Source organism: Scaptodrosophila lebanonensis, unplaced genomic scaffold (assembly GCF_003285725.1).
Source record: "Scaptodrosophila lebanonensis strain 11010-0011.00,11010-0021.00 unplaced genomic scaffold, SlebRS2 tig00000024-arrow-pilon, whole genome shotgun sequence".
Lineage (NCBI taxonomy): Eukaryota > Metazoa > Arthropoda > Insecta > Diptera > Drosophilidae > Scaptodrosophila > Scaptodrosophila lebanonensis.
In genome coordinates, this window is record NW_022060538.1 from 8,952,437 (window position 1) to 8,977,958 (window position 25,522).

General features: G+C 36.0%; 1 protein-coding gene across 7 annotated transcripts; it reads left to right on the top strand.

Annotated features, from left to right (window-relative positions):
• The first annotated feature begins 1,725 nt into the window (after window positions 1-1,725).
• Window positions 1,726-24,509, top strand: LOC115620536 (sodium/potassium-transporting ATPase subunit alpha). 7 transcript variants are annotated; one of them, XM_030513811.1, is made up of 10 exons: window positions 3,683-3,802; window positions 8,708-8,788; window positions 11,776-11,907; window positions 11,984-12,250; window positions 12,317-14,098; window positions 14,405-14,620; window positions 15,228-15,322; window positions 23,057-23,231; window positions 23,300-23,532; window positions 23,602-24,509. In XM_030513811.1, the coding sequence occupies exons 1-10, from the start codon at window positions 3,791-3,793 to the stop codon at window positions 23,720-23,722; spliced, it is 3,114 nt and encodes a 1,037-aa protein (XP_030369671.1). In that variant the 5' UTR covers window positions 3,683-3,790; the 3' UTR covers window positions 23,723-24,509. The 7 variants fall into 7 exon arrangements, with proteins under 7 accessions (XP_030369674.1, XP_030369672.1, XP_030369671.1 ...); XM_030513814.1 differs by lacking the exons at window positions 3,683-3,802; window positions 8,708-8,788 and adding an exon at window positions 1,726-1,750; XM_030513812.1 differs by lacking the exons at window positions 3,683-3,802; window positions 8,708-8,788 and adding an exon at window positions 1,738-2,201.
• Window positions 24,510-25,522: the final 1,013 nt, after the last annotated feature.

Below are 25,522 nucleotides of genomic sequence, written 5' to 3' on the forward strand. Positions count from 1 at the left end.
CCGGCTCGTCCCCCACCACATCCTGCTCGAACCAGCATAGTGCCGAACTAAAGCCAACGACATTTTTTTTCTCGACTTTTATTGCTGGCAGTCTCGTAGTCGCTACTTTTGTGCTGTTAATATTGATTTTCTGTTGGGGGGGTTTTGTGTTACTTACTCAACCTTAACTGTGCACGAGTGTGCGTGTGTTTGTGTGTGTGTGTGTGTGTGTATGTGTATGTGTGCTGGTGACATTTCTTGTAATTAAACTATGCTCGTACTTTTCGAATGATACTGGCATGCAGCCACGTCCTTAAGAAGGACTGCGTGAGCTGTCATCCCAACCACCCTCCCTCGTCATCCGATGCTGTGTTAAGTAAGCAACAAAAATCAGATACGCCTCAGTCATGAGTATATAAACGAAAAAGTTCCAATACACCCGGCCACAAACTTTTTGCTCAAATTAAATTTGATATACTTGCGCCATAAAGCCTTTGGCGAGTATGAAATATTGTCCACACTTTCTGTATATAATGGCTGTTATTGTCATTGCCTACGGTGACGTCATTGTGACTATGACATTTCATTTATGGACATCCAGTAGGGCCGGCTGGTCGATAAACAGAATGCTGGCCACCGAAAATATAAAAACTGATAAAAAGTGAAAAAGTAGAGCGGGATAAACAATATATCTGATGTGTTTGCCTGTTTTATGGAAAAATGTTTTGTTTTCATTGCGGGCTCTGTGTTTCATTCTGCTTATACAATTTATGTAAATTTTCTCGTTGAAACTTGCGCCTGACTGACACAAATTCCTTTGCACACTGGCAACCACGCCTAACGATGGAAGCAAAGAACTCTGTTCGCTCACTTATTTGCTTGCCGCTCAGCACGCTGCTCCAGTTTTTTTTTCATTTTTTTTTATGGATTTCGTTTCACTGTGCTGTCTATCTGGTTGCCACTTGTCGCCAGTGTTGCCAATTTAGCCATTTTCCCGCCAGCTCAAAAGCTTATAAAATGATAATTGTGGGGAACTTTAAAGCTGCGATTGCGTTTAAAAATTGATATTTATTGTACTGTAACATTTTTTGTATTGCTTAATACATACATATGTACTTATAAGAATATATAGTATATACATCAGAGCATTTACTTGAATGGTATGTTTAATAACAAGTCTGGCTGCAAATTTGTTTTGTTTATTAATATATTGCTACCAAATATCGTATCGGAATTGGGATTGGAACAGACAATACGAAGGAGTTTGCGAAGCTTAAGGAGTGTTTAGCTTTTTAATTGATATTCTTTGCAATGAAAAACAACACTTTTGCGAGCAATACAATTCCTTTGGCTACTTTTGGCTTGTTTCTGTGTCGGTCTAGCTTTATTTTATGGTTAGGAATTGACAACACTGCTTGTCACACTGCCATACATTTGGCGTGTTGTTCGAAAGCTTGCGGCCTGAAACCCCTCCTGCCCCACTCACGCCACCCCCATGCAATTTTCGCACGCTTCGGCATTGCTTGCTCGGCTAGAAGAAACACACATACACACACACATATGCACTCGTTCTGATAAGTAGCAGTAGAAGCAGCAGGAACGAAAGAAACATCTGTCCGATGGCGAAAGCTCTGAGCGCGCGCTTTTATCTTGTCAGTGTGTGTGTGTGTGTGTTTCGAACTCTCGGAAATGAAATTTCGTCGCATCGAAAGCTTAACCACTCGCAACGGGCTGAAAATTTTCAGTCGAGCGTTGATACCGAACTGGGAAGGTCGGTCTAACTGTAGATACTCTGAAACTCGTCTCTCGGGTCTCTGGTACAGCTAGCTAGCACTAGAGTACAGCTCTGCTCCGCCGCCGCCGTTGCGCTGGTGCTTGCTGCTTACACAATAACTGTGCATCAATAAAGTTGAAGAAGAAGAATTACGAGCAGTAGAAAACCAATTCAGGATACCAAATTAAAACAAAAAAAAGAAAACCAAACTCTTAAGCTTTTTAGCTTAACGAGTATAAAAACGCAACGTGTGTGATTTGTTATAAAAAAATATATTTAAAAAAAATTAGTAAAAGTAAAATTATTGCAAAGAGATTAAGCGAATAAGAAAACAGTTTCTAGTGCAAACAACGCCATCGACGGGGTAGTTTTCTACGAAACCCCCAGCTGCCCCAGAGCGAGGCAATCGCAACGCAAAAATTGTGTAATAGCAACCGACGTGTAAAAGGTAGAAAAAAGAAGAAAAAAATGAAAGGCAGACCCACACACACAGTTTAGGGCATCATTTCCCGTTGTCGCACTGCAACGCGCCCCTACAACGACGGCAACGTCCTTGTACAAAATCGATTTTTCCAACTTCATGCCACAAACCACAGACATGGATATAGAAAAGAAAATATATATACTATGTATGTATATACACATATCAAGATAAATGTTAACCCCAAAGAATTATGAATGTCAAATTCCAAAGTAAAACGTGCAAGTGCAACATTTGAACAAAAAATTAAAAAAATATGTATGTTTGAATGTAAGCCCATCTACATACATACAAATATACTATATGTACATTCATACCAATAAACAATAATGTGTAAGGCCAAGTGCTAGTGTGTACCTACATAGATATGTGTGTGTGTGTGTGTGCGAGTGTATTTGAGTGTGTGAAAATCCATATGGTCAGCATATAGAGACACAGGAAAGACAAGGCAAGGCGGCAAGCATACAGGTTGGGCCCCACACAGTCTCCTTATAATGCTCTCAACTCAAAATTTGTCAATACATTTTTTTTTCTGTTGGCAAAAATAAGCACAAATATTAAGATAGTGTTGGAATATTTGGGCAACGGCCAGGCTATCTGCACATCATTTCTCATCGTGCTGACGTATTTTTGGCAATGAAATCGTTTATATTCAATTGACGCGATTTACATTTTGGAATAGCAGTAATTTCCTGCGCGCTTGCTACTTTAAGCGCTACCCCAAATGTACGGCCCCTAAAAAACCGCACAGTCAGCCACACAGCGAGAGCTCGAGCAAGATAGAGTGGGAGAGGGGAAGAGGGAGGGAGAGCAGCAAAGGAAGAGAGAGGGCCACCCACTGTTGCCCATTTCATAATTGTGCGGCAGCATACAAAAAATGTAATATAGCAAAATGTAGAATTTTCTTCACATAAAAACAAAAAAGAACAAAATCTCTTCGAAAAATACTGTAAAAAAAAATTGTTACAATTTGCTCGCTCAGCGTTCATCACATTTCAGTCGCTCTCATGACGCTCTCTCTCTGACATTTGCTCATTTTCGAACAAGTTGCCGACAGCTCCCGAGAATTGCACTCGATTCTCAAAATCGAAGTGGCGGTGACGGTGCTCGGCAGAAATTGGTTGCCGCTCCATGCGCAGCATGTGCCGTTATTTCACATCCTGCTGCAGTTTCCAGGCCTGACTGACCAACTGACAACGACCGCCTGTTTCCATTCCATTCCCACACTCTGCGCTTTTCCAATACCTTGCGGTCCACTTGCTGCTTTGCCGCCTTGCCACTTTCCAGTATCCCCTGCAGGGTTCAGTTTCCGAATGTCTCTCCTTTTGCCTGCAGATTGTTGCATAAGTTTTAAATGATAATTTTCTTATACTATTCACATTCGTTTTGCTCTTTTTTTATTGCAGTTTTTTATTTTGTTAATTGTTTTTTATTTGTTAAACACTTAAATTATTGTTTGGCTTTTGTTACGTTTTATTGTCGCCGTTAAAATTTTTCTCGTTTGTGTAATTGTTAACTGCTTTTCATAAAAGTTTGTATCTCAAAGAACGCGCGTTATGAGTACTCAGGTGGGTAAAAAAAAAAGAAAACCATAAATCAACTCATATACATATTTTACGTTTAGTACTTGTACAATTTTTAAAAGTCATGATCACGAACAAATGATTAATGTATAGAAATTTTTCATTTGTATTACCATTAATTTTTATTGAAGCTAACTCTCTTAGTTCTAAGTATTTGTTAGGTATACTTGTGCAAGTAACTCGTTTTTAATTACCAAGCACAAGGCAGTCTATCAACAGTCTACCTAGTTTCGTAACACATTTCAGTCCATGATGCGTATCTAAAAGTGGCCGCATTTCTTTAAGCTTTTCAACCAAGGCATATCATTGATTGTCGAATTATCTGGTACTTGAAATGCTGGTTTTATTTTTAAATATGGATTTCCCAATCTGACATTTTTCTTAGCATTCTCCAGTGGCAATAACTATGCCGTAATATGAGTTATGGAAGAAGTATCAGATTGAACCACTTTATCGTTCTCAGACTTCTATTTCATTATATAGTAATCTTTGTACTTTCCAATAAGTAAGTTATTTGTTTGGGAACGAACAGAACTAAATTTTAATTGTCTACCCCTAGTGTTAGATATTTACTGCTGTTGACTAAACGCAAACATTTGCATTGCAGACTTGTCTCGTATGCTAAATGATTAACTTGTCTTGTTTGCTCCCCCAATTGCAAAGATCTCTTTGTGTGTATTCGTGTGTGCAATGAAAACCGGCCGCTAACGATAATAACGATAACGAATGTTGTAAGAAAAAGACGGCAAATAATATGTAAATAAACAGCAAACAATTAGCATCGAATCGCAAACACAAAAAAACCCGTCTTTGTGAGCGTGTTTAAAGCTCAAATTATTTGTTGTCTTCTCAACTTGATTAGTTGGGGTTGAAAACCTTATCTCTTGACTGAATTCTTAGTACCTACATGAACTTAGAAATTAGATTTCCCGCAATTTGTACAACAATTCTTTTGAACAGTTTAGCAAACTATTTATTTTTGCCAATAACTTTCAAATTAGAAAGAAAAAAAATTTTTTTTAACGTCCGGCAACACACAAAACAGGTCTAATTGAGAAGCACGATTGTTTCTTGTAGGGTTCTGGTAGGGCTGTGTTATCAAAACTGGTTTTTCATGGTGACGCACAACTTGTGGGGCAGTGGCGCTCACCTATGTGTCCAGGCAATAAAATCAAAGATAGATAGCTACAGACCTCTACTCTCTCCAAGTTGTAAATTAGATATAAATATATAAATGGGTAGGGTGTATGTTTGTCCGATGCTAAAAAGAGATTGTAGAAATGCTGTGTACCATAAATGGGTATTATATAAACCTTTTCATTTGTTCAATGTTATTGAATAACTAAATTGTATTAAGAATTATTTTTCTTCCGATCTTTTATAAGACATATGTATATGCATATATATTTTTGAAATCTAAATCAGACTTGATCTGCAAAACACCTTATAGCCAGGCTTACGCATAGTTGCTTTTGTCCAGCTCCTGTAATTTTTGAGATCAGGATGTTCATACAGACAGAGTTTTGCCGAACATTGGCGACCATATATGTAACTAATGTACTCGAATATAGTTTGAAATGAACTTTGTTTTGTGGTTGTGTCAGTTTCGATTTCAAATGAAGCGTTAAATTCTTGTTGCTGTTGTTATTGTTGTTGGTTCATTTTCTTGGCTTGTGATAAGCGGCAGGTGAGCTTACAGAGCCGCTCTTTTCTGGTTTCAAACTGGCTTAAACCGCATATAAGTAGATATAACGATAGCACACCACCAACATTTTCTGGTTGCTGGAAATTGAAAATACGTTTTGTTTTCACTTGGTCGCTTCGTTTTTCTTGGCCATCATCTTGTAACTAGCCACAGATTGTGCTCTCTCTATACATATATAGATATATATACATAAGTATATATCTGTTTGATTCTCTACCTTTCCAACTGCTTGGCATCCGATATTTATTTGTTGTAAATTGATATTCAAGTTCAAATGCCAAATGTGTTTGCGGCGCGCGCAAATTTGTTCAACATTTTGTGTCCATAATCAAAAGGCTGAAAAAAAACTACAACAAAATGGGAAGGCAGCTGGACGCAAAGCACACAACTGTAGATATATTTGTATCGGGCCGCCTAATTGGCATTGCATGTATGTATGTGTGTGTGTGGTGTGCTCTTATGTAATTAACATTTGTGCGAATGTGTGTGTGTCTGTGTCCATTGTCGCATTTTGATTTATATCGCGCCTATCCATCCTGAGCAACTTGACTGCCCATTGGTTGGCCATTCAGCCCGCACCCCAGCTTGGCGTTCTAATTGTTGTACTGAGCTGGGCTTTGGCTTTTTCCTACTTATTGTTTATATTGTTGTTGCTGTGGTTGCTCTTGTTTGTTCGCTCACATGCTGCGTTTTTGTTTTCTGTTTTCTGTGTTTTTTTTTTTTTTGCAACAATTTGCAATTGTGGCGACTTTGAGCCGCCGCGTGACTGAGACTCGAAAGCAAACTGTCGACTGCGCTTTGTTTCAAAACAATTGAACCATGAAAATTGCCATAGCTCTTTGTAGTACTTACTAGTATACATTAGAGCTGTCCGTCTTTTCTGTCAGCTTAAATTAAATTAATTTGTGGGAGCGCATAAAATACAGCTACAAATAAATTGTTGAACAAACCTTATCACCACTATATAGTATACATATGTATATGATGTTAACAATTGTTTGCCACGGCTTTAAGTCTAGCACTAAGTCTAAGTTAATTGTTATCAACTAACACTACAATTAGATTTTAATTATACATATGTATTTCTTCGATGTCCCCCCCTCATTTCTATCACAGATCGTCTAGATTGTCTGGCAGCCGCTTGTAACCCAAACAATAAGCATTAAGCCGAAACAGAGTCATAAAATAGACCAATTTAAATAAATTCAAAGGCAACTACATCAACGGCAAACCCATTAGTTACTTCAACAGAAACAACAAAAAGTGCGTAAGCAAAAAAAAAAAATCAAATTCAAAGACATTCGGGCGCACAAAAAGCTGCAAGATTTCTTTCATGTCCGCTGAACGCTGAACTCAAAAAATCAACGAAATCGAAAAACCGAACACACAAATAATCACCAATCTAAATAAATCAAAAATTGCCAGGCTAAGCGAAAAACAAACAGCATGAACCTATTTATTTATTTTATTCTCTTCGATACATATAGACATGTTTGTATATATGTACATACATACATGCATATACACATGTGTATATAAAAATATAGCTCGCTATCGTTCTGCGTCACCGGCGCGGCGTTCAAGTGAGCGTCCCGACAGGTTTGTTGTAGACGCGCTCTGAAAAAATCATTTCATTTGTTGCCAGACACTGGCGTCTTTCCCCGCTCTTGCCTCTTCTGTAGTATTTTGTTTGATTTGTTTTTAAAAAATTACAATCGCCTGTTTTCTCGTTTCTTATTGGCAATCGCATGCAGCAATGTTAAATAAAAACGATTATTACAAGTATCTTAAATGCAATTTCTTTCTCACATTTTATTTGTTTCTGAGCATTCGTTCTTTTGTTTTCACCCAAATGACTCATTTTCCGCGCTGTTGATAAGACAGACTAATGTTTGGGGTATTTGTTTCAAAACCTATTTATAGGCTTACCCCACATTTGACGTCATTTGCGGTAATTTGTCCCACATAAGTACATACAGTCTTACGCTCAGCAACACCCCACAAATCAATTTACGTTCCATTGTTTTTATGACAATCAGGCACTCTTTAGCTTCCATGCGACACATGCGCCGTGTCGCTGACATAACCGCAAATATTGTTGAAAAGCGTGTGCCGAACGTGACTTTTGTGCTGTGGAAAATTCCACTGGCTAATGTGACATTGATGACTACACACATACATATCTACCTACATATATATATATATCTATATATTAATACGCATACTACATGATTCACTGTCCTTGTTGACTCGCTCTCCCTAAAGTCCCTGTCCCTTGTATAACTATTTTAGCTGAATCATCAAAACAATTTGAGACCCTCACCAAACATACAGTTCTATTTTCAATTTCTGTAAACCACTTCAGATTATACATCATGTGTTTTCATGTTTCATTTCAAGCGTTCAAATAAATTATGCTTAAAAAATGAAAATTTGGAAACGCTCGAACTTTTGCAAAAAGAAAATTTTTGATACTTAGTTGTACAGCAGCACAATTTCGTTCTATTCCTATAAATCAGTTCGCATATGTGAGAACCTACAATGCAACTTTTGAGAATTCGTTGTTGTCCAAAGATTATAAAATACTTGTTGTAGTAGGAAACGAACCTATAAAGTACCTTTGGCAACCCTGTCAGTTGATTGATCCGCCAAGTTTAGTCTTAAATGAGCGACTGAATAAACATGATGTGCCTTTATCAATCATGCTCTCTATTGCATTATTGATGCCATTTATTTGCCATATTTTTATAAAATTGACCAAGAAACATGTAGATATATATATCCATCTATATTTATAAACAACAACAGAAACCATAATACATAGAGATCAAATACAGCTATTTAATCAATTTGTCAACATCATCTGATAAGTAGATTTATTATTTCTAGTTAGGCTCACAATCATTTAGCATTTAAGATAATTTCGTGTGTGTATTTTATGCAATGCATATTTTTTTAGCATATCCCTAAGCATTATTCCTATTTGTAGTATGTAGTACATTTTTCCTTTATGCTCGTCTTTATATTTTTGCCATTATTTGTTACGTTTTTTGATTTGTATCTTTTTACCGCTCGTGCCCTCATCATCAATGCATCATCAATCAATTCAAATCAATCACCACCACCAATACCAACCAACCGACCAACCAAACCCCCACCAACAAACCGCTGTGTCGCCTTCTTAGCATGGGAGAGCGGACTCTTATCGAGTCGCAACGGTTATACCAACCGATGACGATAATCGCACAGCCGATGGTCGCTACAAGGTAAATACAATTTTTATTTCTCACACACACACACACACACATAAACAAACATATATATATATATATATCAACATTGTGGTGTGCATTTTTAAAGCATGCATATTTTTATTTTTGATTACCAGCACATACCATATACTCGTACCTATACATAAATATGTTTACATAAATATAATTCATGCAATTTCTGTGTCGCTTTTTCTTTAATTTAGCTGCTGACTTAATATTAAGCTACGTTTACACAGACAGATATTTCGCACAGAAGTTTGTCCATTTCTTAAATTTAAATCTAAAGTTTTGTTCTTGCTAACATTCAACGAATTTGTGAACAAACTATTTGCCTATCTAACCGTGGCTTAATTTTGATTATTTTTTTAGCCTCTTACTAACCCCACTTTCGGAGTTGATTTGTATCAGTCTTTGTTTTATTTAGAATCGACTTAGCTTAAAAATTTGCACCGAATTTATGTTGTAAAATAAAACTCTCATATTGGCCACAATTTCTTTCTACTAAAATAAAATAAACTTGAGCGCAAACTATTTGTCTGTCTGACCGTATTATATTTTGATTTCTTTTGCTATTTACTAAATCGATTTTATACGTAGATTTATTTGTGTTTGTAACACTTCTTTGCACTTATTATTTGTGTATTTCTTCGTTTATTTTTGGGAAGTGACATTTACCGCTTACAGACTGGCGCTTGACATTTATGCCAACTATAAATAGAGAACCCTCTCGAAAAGATGAATTTATGTACACCATCTATATTTGTGTAGATAGCGAATCTTTTTTTTTTCAATATATTGGCAATTGCGAAATTGCACAAGTTTTTATGTGATTTCAATTTATTTAAATTACTGCCGTATAGTTTCTAAATATAATAAAGTGTATAGCTAATGACCGCACATTTTCATGAGTAAATACAAATTATGAGGGCTTTAAAATTTGCAACTGTGACGTCAGTGAAGAAACCGCGTGCTAACAAATATAGATACATTATATTATAATATAATATTATATAGATGTTCCCAATAGAACATTTGTCGTAGCCAGCCAGACACAGCAGCTGCGTCAACAGTTCAGTTCTAAATAAATGTGTTATATACTGTACTATATACATATACTATATAGATACTATATTCGATTATTTTGTTTAAACATTTTGCTTCAGCGATTCGGTTTACAAACATGGAATAGATAATATAAATGTTAAGCGCAATCAAACAAAAGCAAATGTTTTAATAACTTATTAATTTTAATATTATTTTTTAAACTAACTTCAAATGATTTTTAATGTGAGTCGTGAGTTTGAAAATAAATAATCAATTTTGCAAAATAAATTTGCAATTTTCTCACTTAGTTATCAGACTCAATTTCGATAATAGGGCTTCAGTATTTCAGTCCCTCTTAGTAATTCTTCATTTAGGCATTTCTTAACGCTTTATAGTCGATATAGTAGATGCTAACTCATTTCAATATCATCGTAATGCTAATTCGTTTGTTTAGGGAACCTTACTTACGTACTCTCCATTGATCTTAAGTTTAATACAAGTATATCCAACTCCTTTTCATTCAATAGCTCTTCCATTTTGCCAATTTTTGAATACATTTCTTTTACGGATGATATAAAAGTTCTATACACCAACATATAGTATGTTCCCATCTGATTCATTCAATTTCAAACTAAACAAAAGTCAATTTTAGAATTCAATGTTAAATTTGTTTTTGTTTTCCGTTAATATAAAATGCTTGTCTGAGGTCAATGCAGCTTTACTTCTCAATATCAGGTAGTTATATATCAGGTATATACCAGTTAGTGTAAATAGCAAGTAAATGTCAGTTTTTGAACTTTTTGTTTTTCTTCTTGTTCATCCAATTTGAAATGCTACTAAGGTCAATGCGTTTCTATTCAAAGTTTTGCAGTTTTGCTCGTAAATATAAATAAACATATATATATATAGTATATAGCTAGTACATATATATAGAAGATGCAGTAAAAAACAAAAGTCGAATTTTCATTCACTGCATTGGCTAGTTTGTTGTTGATTCTTGCTTGCGTTTTTTTATTTTAGATTTTCAGTTTGTTTTGTTTAGCTTTTGCCCATTATATAGATGAGTTTTGTCCGGCATTCTGTTGTTCGTACACCTTATTTATTGCCACACATTTGATTTCATTTACGTGACATTCACATTCAATGCGTTTTTGCGCCACTTGCATGTGCCGCAGATTATAGAGAGGCGCCTAATGCAAATTTTCTCACGCTTCGCAGTGTTTAGTTGCATTTTGTTATTTGTAATTTTTTTTTTTTAATTTACGCCCCAATTGATAGCATCCTGACATGCACATATGTATGTATAGTAGATAGTTTATTCGTAAAAAGCTCATGTCATTCAACAACAGGCATTTAGTGACTTTGTAGAGCTTTGGTAAGGTATGGAAAGTAAATTGTTTAAATTGGTTTTTAACGGTTCTTTGTAGCATTAATTTTCATTTGTTTGTAAGCGTACGTGGTAAGTAACAGTAACTACTACTATGACCTATTTTTCGTATCTTCTACTGGTAAATATTCTTCTTATAACTGTTAACTGGTTCTACATATCAGTGTGTGTGTGTGCGCTGTATTTCGCTTCCATTAGTCGAATTGAAACAAATTCCAATTACATTTTTTTTGGAATTTAGACTGGAAGCGAATTCCAGAACACACCCGTATAAAAAACTAATAAAGTCACGAACACAACCACACGCTAAATCAACTGTAAAATATGACTTTCGGGTATTACTTTGGAAGCACATTATCGATCGATCCACCAAGTAATCAATGATTAACCAATAATACGAGTAACAATAAAGCGGTTAATGGCATGAAGTAAATCGATTTTTGTGGCGGTCTATGGTTCACTCGCTGCTCTGTTTTCTTCTCTTCAATTCCACATGAGAAAGAATCAACTAACATATATTAATAATACTATTTTGTAACTAAACCAACAGTCAAGACGCAAAATGCCGGCCAAAGGACCTAAGAAAGAGAATTTAGATGATCTCAAACAGGAGTTGGATATTGACTTTCATAAAATCTCTCCTGAGGAATTGTATCAGCGTTTTCAGACACATCCCGAAAATGTAAGTGAATGGAATGCTTACTATTTAGTATGACAGCCTTATAAAATCTAATTGTATTACTATCCAATTTTTGTAGGGTCTAAGTCACGCCAAGGCCAAGGAGAATTTAGAACGCGATGGTCCCAATGCGCTTACACCACCCAAGCAGACACCCGAATGGGTGAAATTCTGTAAGAATCTGTTCGGTGGTTTCGCCATGCTGCTGTGGATCGGTGCTATACTCTGCTTCGTCGCCTACTCCATTCAAGCCAGTACCAGCGAGGAGCCGGCCGATGATAACTTGTATCTGGGTATTGTACTTTCCGCTGTCGTCATTGTGACGGGCATTTTCTCATATTATCAGGTACATAGCTTCATTTACACAAATTAATCAAGTCCTCGTCTAATTCCAATGATAATTCTTTTATAGGAATCGAAAAGTTCAAAGATCATGGAGTCGTTTAAGAACATGGTGCCTCAGTTCGCCACTGTAATTCGCGAGGGCGAGAAACTGACGCTGCGCGCCGAAGATTTGGTGCTGGGTGATGTTGTTGAGGTGAAATTTGGTGATCGTATACCCGCCGATATTCGCATCATTGAGGCGCGTAACTTTAAGGTGGATAACTCCTCGCTGACTGGTGAATCGGAACCTCAATCGCGTGGTGCCGAATTCACACACGAAAATCCCTTGGAGACCAAGAATTTGGCCTTCTTCTCGACCAACGCTGTGGAGGGCACCGCCAAAGGTGTTGTGATCAGCTGCGGCGATCACACCGTCATGGGTCGTATTGCTGGCTTAGCTTCCGGCCTGGATACTGGAGAGACTCCTATTGCCAAGGAAATTCACCATTTCATTCACCTCATTACCGGCGTCGCTGTATTTTTGGGTGTTACCTTCTTCGTTATTGCCTTCATCTTGGGCTACCACTGGCTGGATGCTGTGATCTTCCTCATCGGTATTATTGTCGCTAACGTACCAGAGGGTCTCCTGGCCACTGTCACTGTGTGCTTGACCCTGACTGCCAAGCGTATGGCATCAAAGAACTGTTTGGTAAAGAATTTGGAGGCTGTCGAAACCCTGGGCTCCACCTCGACCATCTGCTCCGATAAGACCGGCACCCTGACACAAAACCGCATGACTGTCGCTCACATGTGGTTCGATAACCAGATCATTGAGGCCGATACCACCGAGGATCAGTCGGGTGTACAATACGATAGAACTAGCCCTGGCTTCAAGGCGCTCTCTCGCATTGCCACTCTCTGTAACCGTGCCGAATTCAAGGGTGGCCAGGATGGTGTGCCCATTCTAAAGAAGGAAGTTAGCGGTGATGCCTCCGAGGCTGCTTTGCTCAAATGCATGGAGCTGGCCCTCGGCGATGTGATGAACATTCGCAAGCGCAACAAGAAGATAGCCGAAGTGCCATTCAACTCGACCAACAAGTACCAAGTGTCCATCCACGAAACCGATGATTCCAACGATCCCCGCTATTTGCTCGTCATGAAGGGTGCTCCCGAGCGCATTCTGGAACGTTGCTCGACCATTTTCATCAACGGCAAGGAGAAGGTGCTCGACGAGGAGATGAAGGAGGCCTTTAACAATGCCTACATGGAACTGGGAGGTTTGGGCGAGCGAGTCCTCGGCTTCTGTGACTTCATACTGCCCTCAGACAAATATCCCACTGGCTTCAAGTTCAACACCGATGACGTAAACTTCCCCATCGATAATCTGCGTTTCGTTGGCCTCATGTCCATGATCGATCCCCCACGTGCTGCTGTACCCGATGCCGTTGCCAAATGCCGTTCAGCTGGCATCAAAGTCATTATGGTCACTGGTGATCACCCAATTACTGCCAAGGCTATTGCCAAATCGGTCGGCATCATTTCGGAGGGCAATGAGACTGTTGAGGATATTGCCCAGCGTTTGAACATACCCGTATCGGAGGTAAATCCTCGCGAGGCCAAGGCTGCTGTTGTCCACGGTGCTGAGCTGCGTGACGTTTCCACCGATCAACTGGATGAGATCCTGCGCTACCACACCGAGATTGTGTTCGCCCGTACCTCGCCGCAACAGAAACTGATCATCGTTGAGGGCTGCCAGCGTATGGGCGCCATTGTGGCTGTCACTGGTGATGGTGTGAACGATTCGCCTGCGTTGAAGAAGGCTGATATTGGTGTTGCTATGGGTATTGCTGGCTCTGATGTGTCCAAGCAGGTTTGTGAATCGACCAAACAAATTTTCTACAACACCCTGTTCAGACTGCAACCTAGATATAATTTGGTTATGCTCTGAAAGCATAATTATAGAACTCCAAGACTGTCTGTCTGTATGAGCATCGTCATCTGTTAAACCTTAACACTGAGGATCCTATGAAGTAGACTTGTCTTATTTATTAAAAATCTTAAGTAACGAATGAGTGTTCAATAGTATTTAGAGAGAAAAAGAAAGTCTGAACATGAGTAAAATAATTCAATCAATACTGTAAAAATTATAACTAAACATTTTCCCCCAACACTTTAGGCTGCTGACATGATTCTGTTGGATGATAACTTTGCCTCGATTGTTACTGGCGTTGAGGAGGGTCGCTTGATTTTCGATAATCTTAAGAAATCCATTGCCTACACACTTACCTCGAACATTCCCGAAATCTCACCGTTCTTGGCTTTCATTCTGTGCGACATACCACTGCCATTGGGCACAGTTACAATTCTGTGCATCGATTTGGGCACGGACATGGTAAGTTGAAATCCTTCACTAACACTGCAAGCTACCTTTATACTTGTATATATATATATATATGCATAATATAACTTTGTGGCTAAGTCTTTGAGCAAGTTTAGCGTAATGTCAAGTCAAGTCAAGAGTACCTGTAAGTTTAAGCCTTGTATAACACATATGTATATGCGATTTGAATTGTATTTGGTGCTGGGCGTGGGTGCTGCGTGCAGATACCAGCCATATCGTTGGCATACGAAGTGCCCGAAGCGGATATAATGAAGCGACGTCCACGCAACCCCGACGTGGACAATCTAGTCAACGAGAGGTAAACAGAGAATATCCATTTAATGCGCGCCCAACCACACTACTAGGCTCGTGAACTCCCCAGCCAGTGCCAGTGCCAGTGCTAGAAAACCTAAAAAACAACGCTAGTATAAGTTTTTAACCGATGATCTCAATGTAATTTTGAATCTTCTTTTTATACAACACAACGACAATGAAAAAACAAACAAACAAACAAACACTTGAATCGCTCGAACACACTTTCAAATCCAAACGTGTACGACTCGAAATCAAATGCCTAAACATTGCTAATGTTACCAACAATCCGATAATCCAATACTAGGTGCCAGCCATTTCATTGGCCTACGAAGCTGCCGAAGCCGATATTATGAAGCGTCCACCACGTGACCCCTTCAACGATAAATTAGTGAACTCAAGGTGCCAATCAAGCCAATTTTCTTTTAGCCAAACTCACAAATACACACACACACATATATATAACCCTTGCACACACACACACATACAAACACACACACAGAGCATTACACTTAACCCAAAGCAAATACTAAATATAAATGAAATGTGCAGCAATTTTAAAAATGTCTGTACATATTTAATGAAATAGTTGTTGTTGCCAAACTAACTAACTATCGGAAGCGCAAACCCATATAACTATAACATATGTCTGTGTCTGTGGCTGGATTGTAATAATTTATTAACATACTCTATATAAGTAACGCCTCAATGAAAGCAGCGCAAAAACTAACAAGCCGTTCAATGTTTATGGTTTACTAATTACCTAATTTATTGTACCTTTAAGATGATTATCATTTAAATTACTTTCACACAACCAAACAGTATCTCAATCGTTCATCTCTCTGTAGCATATAGTCACAATTCATCCATCAGACTATACTTACTCGGAAATTGTTTGCATATGCGATCTCGATCATGAACTGATCCCCGAATCCAATCTGAGCTCATTCATACCATTTAACGAATCCGATCAAGCAATGCATTTCATTTTATTTTACTTTCTGATGTTTATTTACTATATATTTTCAATATTGTTTCCGTTGAGGAATTTTCAAAATTATTTCCTATGTAACACTCGCCTCTATTCTAAAGCTCTAATTGGTGTTTATAATTGGTGTGCGTCGTACCTGTTTCGTTTGCCTCACCAAAACAAAAAACAAAAAAAGAAAAACAATACAAAATACAAGTATATATGTATCTTCCACAATTTATTCGTTTATGTTCCGTAACTAAATCAAAGTTACCCTCACTCCACTCATCGCAGCAATATTGGCAAAATATACAAGTATATGATTGGCATTGTATATTTATTTATTTTTGAAAATTTGTTTTAAATTCTCATTTTAAGTTTGTACATTTGGCATTTATTTGCAAAATTATTCACCCTTTCGTATTGGAGTTAAATTAACAATTTTTTAAACAACCGATTGCACACAAATTGTAGAAAATAGATACAAAATATGTTAACAACAATTATTAAAAGCGAAACTGTTCATTTAAAATTTAAGTTAATTCATTATTTGAAAGAAAACTTCCAACATTTATTTACATCATCTGACACTTAAGCATCTGTAATCAATTCCTCAACACATTTACTAAGTTTAAATATATACTTGTACTATACATATATATAAGGTCTAAGTTAGGCTTAAGTCTTGTATAGATATGTAAACATATGTATGTGAGCAACAAAACCCCATCAGCGGCCTTCGGTGACAGTTCAAGGATTTGTCAGGCAACATAGTCAAAGCCCAAGTCCAAGCCCAAGTCCAAGTTGTCAACAACTTGCGAACGAATTTATTTTTCATCAGTTTTTCACATTTATTTTCAATTTATTTTCCCCACTACTCAACTACAAAACCAACGCGCTTGCACATTCAGGTGCCAGCCATTTCCTTAGCCTATGAGACGGCTGAGTCCGATATTATGAAACGTCAGCCCCGGAATCCCTTTCAAGATAAGCTGGTCAACGAAAGGTAAAGTTTTTCTTTGTGCTGCTAAAGAAATCATTCTAAGAAAAAATGAAAGAAAATACAAAGTTTAAAAAAACACAAAACTTAATAAACAACTCTTTAGGAAAATTGCGCAAGTGAAGCTTTTTTATTAGCATTTTCATGAATGCTATTTCGATTCCATTTTCTTCCTCTCTCTTTGCAACCTTTTTCGTCACTTATTCGATTCCAAAAATGAATCTGATGCGCGTTATTACGATCAATAATTCTCAGTACTTGTATTCAAGAAAATCAAAAGCAAATTACACAAATAACAATATTTCAATTTATATTTTCTCTACTACCACTAATATTCCTATAAAACTGTGGACTTTTGAAATAAGCTTTACCTCTATATATTTGCCCTTATTTGTTAAATGTTTTTTTTTTTTTTATTATACGTTGCATATGTATTTCCTCGAAATTTTACCTAAAATTCTTTATCTATGTGTTTATGTTTTATGTTAGGTATATAAATATTTTTTTTGGATTAAATTCAGATATTGGAAAGGTCGTTATCTTTATAATTTCGATATTTTTGTTAAATGTTGAATGTTTTTTGTTTAACTTAATATTTTTCAATACTATCCTTCGAGTTTTCGACTTTTTAATTCTTCTAACAATTAGTTAAGTATTCAGTGGAGTTGGATTCTCTAGAACTTTCACTCTTGCGTAGTTCAGGCTAATTTTTCTAGATCAATTTCATTATATCCTAGATACGCGCAGTCTCAGAAAAATCGAATCTCTTGAACATGTATCAGTGAAGTAAAACGTTTTTAGATTTCTTTCATTAATCCGTCTCGCCATAATTGTGTAATCGATCAAAAATGTACCTTTTAGAAATGTTGAACTTGTTCTCGATTTTTGATTAACTATTTCTTCACACCTCAAAAGAATTAATACGGCAAGGTTTAGATTCAAATTCTCACACATTATTATAATATTTCTTGTTCCGAAACATTATAGGGAATATCGGAGGCATGATTTAAATGATCAAATTTCTAGCTCATTTTAGAAATATGTATTTGATTCCTATAGTTTTCTACTTCTTAATACGTACTCTTCATACACTTAGATTGCATTTTCTTCAATAGACAATCATTAGCGAACAGGATCTATCTATTCTTAGCAAACTTCCAAGGACTGCGCCTCAAATCATTTTTGTACTCGTAATACATCCCTAACTTCCTTTTCCAATATACATAGTACGTATATTTGCTTATAATACTTGTTTATATATTTTTTTGTGTTTGTTACGAGATCTCGCTTTTTAAGGCTCAGTTAAATTTATTAAATATTGACTTATTGCAACGCATATCTCTTATTATTAAATAGTATATACCGTATCATATACATATATATAATAGTATTTTAATCCAAAACTTATTTTGCAAATTTTAAAATCAACATATACTATAAAGGGTTTAGATTTAAAGACACAAAGAAAAACTATAATTTCAACTCTGGTGCTACTACTTCGACAATTTTCTTAGAGCAAAACATGGAATATTGCACTCGCAAAAAAAAATCTCTGAATAGGCAACAAAAAAACCAATCACCATCTAATGCCTTTCGACCACTCAGCTAGATTTCTCAGTCTTGCCTTTACGATTTTCCAACACTTTATTTTCAACTCGGCGCGCTCTTATGCTTCCTCTTCGTCTCTCCTGCTTAAAGTACGACTGTACTTTATTTATTTACTATATTTGAATATATGTTTCACACCATAACTGCTTGTACAAAGAACATCGAAGAACTTGAAATGTAATATATATTTTGTTAGTCATTTCAAAGGTAAGTCTGTCAGTTGCAGTTCTTCTAGAAGAGAGAAGTCTAGATCCTCAGCTGTATATTTCCATCGCGAGTCGCAGTTTCCTCATTATAAACAATATAAACTAGTGATTTACTTAATGCTAGTGCAGGTTAAATTTTAACTTTAGCGATATACCTATCTATTTATTATATATAAATGTAGAAACTCGATTTCAAAGACCAGTCATCATCCATACTAGAGCTCGAAGCATCAAAAAATATTACGTTAACATCAACTCCCACATACCTCCAACACATCATCAGCATCGATCAGTCAGAACAGCATACCTCAATCATTTGTAGTTCCACCACATTTCTTGACATCAGAAGTGGGCGTCAATCCCTTTAGTTTAATTCTAAAACAGTTCTCTCATTACAATATTTTTAGCGCAATTTAAGCAAACCCTATCTATACATATATATATATATATATATATATATATATATATCCTACGTACTCTCTTTTGTACTATAACAATAAATATATAAACATTTTTTTACTGGGTGCTGTCACTTGCCCCTAGTTTAGTTTTAGCTTCATAAGTACGAGGGAGCTATGAAAAAAGTTAAAACAGACACTTTCTAGAACTCGACCAAACACTGTCTATCGATTCCCAAAACTGTGTTGCTCTCTCTCTCTCTCTCTCTCACTCCAACTCTCGCTATCTCTGTGTTTCTCTTTCGCTCTGTTATAACTATTTTAGTCCATATATTAATTAGCTTGTAATGAAAACAAAAAACAAAAAACAAAACAATTTATTATAACGATAATATAATGCGCCAGCAAGTACCTTACAAGAAATACATAAACTTTAACCAGTTTTCTCCTATTTTTGTATTTCCCACATTTTTTCAACTCTTATTATGTCTTTCTTTTTGATTAATACAATGAAATGAAACTTGCAATTTGCACTAAACAATATATATATTCTTAAATATATATATATATGAATATATAACGTAAGATACCCGCCATTTCACTCGCTTATGAGCAAGCCGAGAGCGATATTATGAAGCGTCAGCCGAGAGACCCGTATCGCGACAACTTGGTCAATCGCAGGTCAGGACATACTTAAAGCTAAAGTTCTAAGAAATCAAAAAACCCAAAACCAAAACAATATTTTATTTAAGTTCATTAGTTAAATGAAATTTAAACCTAGAAACTGAACAAACATGCAACCATACGTTTTTTTCCAACCTTATTCGATTTGTCGTTTGTTTGACGTGTGTGTCGCGTTCCATATTTCTTTTTTCCCTCTTCTTTTTTTTTTTGAAACACAATTCGAACAGAGAAAAAAAAAACAAAACTATATTTAAATTAGTCTGTTCGTTTGCTGATGCATTTCTGCGTTCATTTCTTTGATTTCTCCTACACACATTTGAATCTATATAGACTCTACATACAATATATTTTTGAAAAACCAAAAAATTTTCATTTACTAAATGTGAACAAAAAAAGTTTGACTATCCTTCATTTCTTTACACCCATTATTAAACTCTTAATGTGGAATGAAATTTGTTAACTTTGTTGAAATCTGAAAAACCAAACAAAACAAAAATCGAAATTTGTGTCGAAATTGCCTTTTCAGTTACAATTTTTGTATATCCTAAGATATTCTTTTGAACTCAATGTGTATTCTCAATGTGTTTGTGTGTTCTTCGCACAACGTTAACTGCCGTCCACCCACAACAATATATACACAAATCACGTATATTGTGTATGTCTATATAGTTTAGTCAGCCAACATGAAACTGTTATATAGTCACAAGCAGAAACTATAGCATAATAGCCGCTTTTTTAGAGATACTATATTTTCAAAGTTAGTTAAGAAAAAAGTTAACGCTCGCTCGCTCGCTCCTGCGCTCGCCAAATCAAAAAAAAAAAAAAAAACATTGAAACACACACTCAGACAAACGATCGGTTAGACATCAACTATATATATTATACTATATCCGAGTATCTTCCAACACATCATTGAACAAAATTACAAAACAGAAAAAACGAAGCTTACGCTGTTAAAACTTGTAGAGCAGTTAGTGTGTTTCTTGTAGTTGAGTTTGTTGGAAACAAAAGCAAAAAACAAACAACGCTTGAGTTCTGTTCTAGACACACTCTCATAAACCACATAATACTATACTATATACTCGTAAACCTACTCTAAGAATCCTGTGCAAAAGTCCCGCTCAAGTATCAAGAAGAAACCAAAAAGTGCAACGAACAGTTCGCAGTAAGTTTTAATGTGAGGTTTATCAGTTCCAATTCTCCATTTTACGTTTATAAGTCTATAAGTTTATTTATAATTTAATGTTTAGTTAATACAAAGCTCTTGTTACGCGTAAGTAAATGAAGAACTTAGCATGTTAACAAATTATAAACAAATGTAGTTGCATTTCCTCAACTTAGCTTGCCATGTTCACTGTGCTTTGCATGTCTAAATGTATTTGTTTGCAAATATGTATTATGTGTATGTATGTACTTGTATGTCCTGTATATAGTTTAAATGCCCAAACAACTCTCTGCTTTGATCATCACATTCTATGTGTAGTATGTACATATACTTGTATGTATATAGTAGTAGCATATTTTGTTCAAAACGGAGAATCGCTCCCTCATTTGCTTTCTGATTTGCTTCTGCGCGCGCTCAAATATAAGAATTTCGCAACCAAAAACACAATCCACGCTGTAATGTTTCAAGTCTAACAACCGCCTAACAACTAGCAATAAAAATACAAATAATTCATTTGCTTGTAAAAAAAAAACAATTAACGAGCATTTCTGTAAAGCGGCCTAACAAATGACTAACAATTGAAAAATACTAATACTAAATAGTATTAAGAGAACACTGCACAAGCAGCACTGCAGCGGTTTTGGCAGGGTTTTTGTCTCAAATTTATATGTTATATATTTTTTGTAATCAATGTATTATGTTTTACTTTCGCAGCTATTTGCTTAGCTTTGCAATCCTAAAGTTCTACACTTTCTATAAATCTGTGTGATATTTTCACTCTTAAAGAGCCTTCTGCAATACTCTTGATTCCCCTACAGCTTAAAACCTATCTATACTCTTTAATTTGTGATAAATTTCCACCTGCAATTTAATTTTCCCTTTTCACTTTTAGATTTATTTCTTATTTCGATTGATCTTCTTCTTAAAAATTGTATAACTTTATATTTCCCTTAAATGTAAATTGTGTTTAATCCCCTAGAGAAGTGAAGCACTTTACCTTCACTTTTTCAGTATGGGATCAGGCTCTATCAAATAGACACACGGTACCAAACTTGTAACAACAAAGATCAGCATAGAACCATTATATTAAGACGAAACTATGCGGAACCAAAGCACCTAACAGATTCAAATAATAATGAAAGAGTCGGTTTGATTTTGTGTCGAATAATAGCAAAATAGTCCTCAAAACGTACTGTTTCATTTTTTCTTCTAAACTAGCGAAAGCAAAGTCAAAAGAAAATGGAAGAACCGATCTTAAAGAACTTTAAATTTGATCAGCATTAATTATGCTTAATCAATATAATAAAAAGATTATCATAATTGTATAAGTCTACTGATAATTTATTTGATAAAGAAGAACATTACTTTTGACATACTTTCAATTCCAAAAAAAAAAAGAAGAAAATTAAAATGTATAGTTCAGCTCCAGATTAAAAATGTAATGTTACGCAAAATTTAATTTCCATTTTAGGGCTTAAACCTTAGATTAGGGTACAAGCCCTAATTCATACGACAGATTCATGATTCAGTTATTGCCAATGCAATATCTATTTAATATAGGTTCCCATATTGAAAGTGACAAATGGATAGAATGCTGATTTAGAGAGTTCGACAGCCTAGGTACTGGGTTCAGGTTTGGTACCTCAATGTTCTATTTAAAGCCCGCTTTGCAGATAACTCTCCAACAGAACACCCTACATGTAATTTGTTTTCTTGACAAACAAGATTTGTAATTGTTTTTAAACATTTTTAACTGAAAACAAATATTTTAAATAATTTCATATTGTCAAGAAAACAACAACACATGTTAAACATCCGTTTTTTTATTTTTTGTAAAAAATTTTGGAATTTATTTATTTTGTATTTCCCCGCAAGCTCAAAAACCTTTTCAAAACTGCGCATGCGCCTGTCAGGTATTGCGCTGCACAGCTCTTTGCCGCTCGTCAAAATAGTGCCTTTCGTCCAAAAACAAATAACCCAGAAAAATAAACCACACACAACCGAAAAAAATGAAACCTATAGTCTATCTGTACACTGTATGTACACCCTAACTAATGCCCTATCTACTTTTTTATACACAAATCTACACACACACACACGAACAGATTGATTTCCATGGCATATGGACAGATCGGTATGATTCAAGCTGCTGCCGGTTTCTTTGTGTACTTCGTGATTATGGCTGAGAACGGTTTCTTGCCCTTGCATCTGTTTGGCATACGTAAGATGTGGGACTCGAAGGCGGTCAACGATCTAACTGACTCGTATGGCCAGGAATGGGTAAGAGACGTTCACAGAACTGCTTTTGACATTCTTAACTAAATAACGTTTGGGTTTTGGCTTTGTAGACCTATCGCGATCGCAAGACCTTGGAATATACCTGCCACACCGCTTTCTTCATTTCGATTGTTGTTGTGCAATGGGCCGATTTGATCATCTGTAAGACGCGTCGTAACTCCATTTTCCAACAGGGCATGCGCAACTGGGCATTGAACTTTGGTCTCATATTTGAAACCGTATTGGCTGCCTTCCTGTCCTACTGCCCGGGCATGCAAAAGGGTCTGCGCATGTACCCACTGAAGTGAGTTCAATATAACAATATAATACTATTATTAAAGACTAAATTTAATTTACTATTTGCTGATTGCAGACTCGTTTGGTGGTTCCCAGCCATTCCATTTGCGTTGGCCATCTTCATCTATGATGAGACACGTCGTTTCTACTTGCGTCGCAATCCTGGCGGCTGGTTGGAACAGGAGACATACTATTAAACACATACACACTACCACGCCACCTACACACATGCCTATACCTTCTACACACACACACCGACACACACACACACCTACAACAACAACTACACACAACCTGCAACAGTTAGTAATTGTTTATTTGAATGAGAAAATAAAACACTTTACCCACAAGAGCCGATGAGAAACCACAACAACAACAACAGCAACAACTACTACCAACAACAACAACAACCAGGAACAACCGCAACAGCAAGAACATATTACAATATATATTTTTTTTAATTTAATTATTTAAAGTAAACAAACAAACAAAACACGCAAGCGATAATTATTTTAAACATTTAAGTAAATTTAAATTATAAATTAAAGCTACAAATAAGATTTAAATAAAGTAAAACAAATTTTAAACAAACGAACAAAGAAAGTAACCCCTGCAACAAAAACTACAACTACCACAACAACAACAACAATAACACAACAACAGCAACAACAACAACAACCACTTGTTTTTAGTGAAAATTATTAAACGAGATGAAACACGAAACATTGAATGGCAAAAGGTAAACAACACAACAACAAAACGCTTAAGAGCTACAAACCACTACTACAACAGCAACAACAACAACAACAACGTATTAAGTGCAGCCAGCGCTCGAAGGAAAGCCGCAAACGAAATTTAACAACAAATGAAAAGCTAAAGCGTAACTAGCGTTAAACAAATGTTTACACAAATACACCGACAAAAACACACACACTCACAAGCACTCACACACACACACACACAACGCATGAAGAAACAACAACAACAACAACAAAGTATATAAGAAGTTTAGAGAAATTATAAAGAATAATTTAAAAATAAAACAAATGAAATAAATTAGCGTAGTTACAAAATAAGCAGTGAAAAGTAAATAAAAACAACTTGTGTGGCCGCCGCTAACCAATCTGATGAATAGAGTAGATGGGAACCAGAAACAACAACAGCAACAGCAACAAGGAAATAATAAATAAAATGAAAATATAATTGTTTATATATATACACATATATTATATGAAAAAGCAAAACCAAAATTTTGATTATATAAATGGAGCTAAAGAGAAAAAAAAAGAAACAAAAATCGAAAGAAGTAATAGACAACACACATGCAAGCAACTATGTAGTTTCAGGCCCGCAATAAAAGCGAACAGCATTAACCGAAATGATTGGCAGTAACAATAACTGTAATCACAGTAAGCAGTTCGTTAGGCAGCCATAACTAATTTTTGCAAAAAGTAAACAAAAACAAAACTCACGCAACTACTAGCCAACTACAGTTAGCAGCTGCGAAGAGTAATTAATAAATGAATGTCAGTCGTATAGGCGAAGCAAAATACTTGTTAAATAAATAAATAAACGAAAAATATTTATAAACAATATTATGCTTTGTGTGCATTTTCCAATCAAACACCAAAACACATACACACACACACCACACACCAACACAAATACACAACGATCGTATATACATATATATATGTATATGATGCGTTCAAGGCAGTAGCTAACAGTATTTAATTCTCTTTTTCATTTCGCTGTGATGCGCGCTCTTTTCACACAACACACACCTAGCTAACCAACCACCCACCCACCAACTCACTCATCCACTCGCCCACTTTCCACTTAAACGGCTTTAAGGGTGAACAACGAATACAAAAATTTCAATTTGGCTTTGGCAGAGAAATGCGCCAAATTGTGGCCCATATTTCACAAATTGCAACATTTGTGTCTAAAACTAAACAAACAGCATATTAGCTAGTTTTGGAGCCACACCCACCACC